The sequence below is a fragment of the Nanorana parkeri genome, unplaced genomic scaffold (genome assembly GCF_000935625.1).
Source record: "Nanorana parkeri isolate BGI_ZX_2015 unplaced genomic scaffold, ASM93562v1 scaffold2194, whole genome shotgun sequence".
NCBI classification, from domain to species: Eukaryota; Metazoa; Chordata; class Amphibia; order Anura; family Dicroglossidae; genus Nanorana; species Nanorana parkeri.
The window spans coordinates 30095-31696 of record NW_017308462.1 but is presented as its reverse complement, the minus strand read 5'-3'; the positions used below and the strand labels follow the sequence as shown (position 1 = coordinate 31696).

The 1602-nt window shown below is 49.3% G+C and overlaps 1 protein-coding gene across 1 annotated transcript in view; it reads right to left on the bottom strand.

Annotated features, from left to right (window-relative positions):
* The window catches only part of INPPL1 (inositol polyphosphate phosphatase like 1), a 32168-nt gene that overhangs the window by 9969 nt on the left and 20597 nt on the right, over positions 1-1602 (bottom strand). The window contains exon 12 of the mRNA XM_018572981.1: positions 322-518. Coding sequence (XP_018428483.1) covers positions 322-518 — 197 coding nt within the window. The remainder of the gene's footprint in view (positions 1-321; positions 519-1602) is intronic.

The following is a 1602-nucleotide window of genomic DNA, read 5'->3' as shown; positions in this document are numbered from 1 at the left end:
GGTCCTCGGGGGAGGGGGCATGCAGGCCTGAGCATCATTCAACCCAGAAGACTGAGGACATCTTGTGGCAAACAAGGGGTACTGCAGGAGACGGCTCTGAAACAAAGGCGAGTGCTCCGTCCCGAGCTGCTATTTCTTTGTAATATTAGCCCGGAGTTGGGCCGTACACAGTGAGATTCTGATTGGTCGCTCTTACCCCGGCCGTCTCATCTAAAGCGGCCATCTTGCTGTATTCAGCTGTTTTGCTTAGGATTAGTTGAACGGTTAGATGTTTGTTGGCGAGTTATATAGAGTTGGGCAGCAGACCCCCCGGGTACGTACCGGCCGGTAGTCCACCTCCGTGCAGTCCTTCAGCATCACCCGCAGGAAGTCCACCCACTCCTTGTCGGCCACCGAGTTCTCCTGCGTCCCGAAGACGTAAATGTCGTGAGGGATGGTGACGGCCATCTCGTCCAGAGTCTTGCCCAGACCTTGACTGCTGATCCAGGAAGTGATGTTTTTCTGCGGAGGAACACTTCCTGCGAAAAAGGAGGACAATGGGACAAATTAGAGAGGCGAACGATGGCGACGCGCCCGACCACAGGGAGCGCCATGATGGCGCTGAAGTGATATCAAAAGTGAACGGTAGGGGGCGCTGTGCAATTCCGGAGGGACATCTATACAACCTGAATTAATGGGAGGATTCTGGGGAAGGGGCCATACAGAAATCAGAAACTTCCAAATGAACAGTAGGGGGCGCTCTTCTATATAAGATATGATAAACTGAACAGTAGGGGGCGCTCTTCTATATAAGATATGATAAACTGAACAGTAGGGGGCGCTCTTCTATATGAGATATGATAAACTGATCATTAGGGGGCGCTATTCTACATAAGATATGATAAACTGAACAGTAGGGGGCGCTCTTCTATATAAGATATGATAAACTGATCATTAGGGGGCGCTCTTCTACATAAGATATGATCAACTGATCAGTAGGGGGCGCTCTTCTACATAAGATATGATAAACTGAACAGTAGGGGGCGCTCTTCTACATAAGATATGATAAACTGATCATTAGGGGGCGCTCTTCTATATAAGATATGATAAGCTGATCAGTAGGGGGCGCTCTTCTATATAAGATTTTGGGATTAGAAAATAAGGGGTTCTGTCCTGTACAGGAGTGTTACCACCGGCCTCACCCATGGTCCAGGTCCCTATGAAGACGGAGATCATATCGGGCTCATCCTGGTTGGAGTGCTTATTCTTCATCAGCTGCAGCAGTTGGCAGAACGCTTCCCGCTTCTAGACAGAGGACAGAAAAATCACCGGTCACCATCATCACTACGGTCACATGTCCACCTCAAACCCTCTCACAATGGAAGATCTGTGCCAGGGGATCCCTCTAGTGATAGATCTATATAGAGGGATCAGGACCTCCTTCCTCCTGCTGGGACCCCTCTAGTGAAAGATCTATATAGAGGGATCAGGACCTCCTTCCTCCTGCTGGGACCCCTCTAGTGATAATAAAGATCTATATAGAGGGATCAGGACCTCCTTCCTCCTGCTGGAGATCCCTCTAGTGATAATAAAGATCTATATAGAGGGATCAGGACCTCCTTC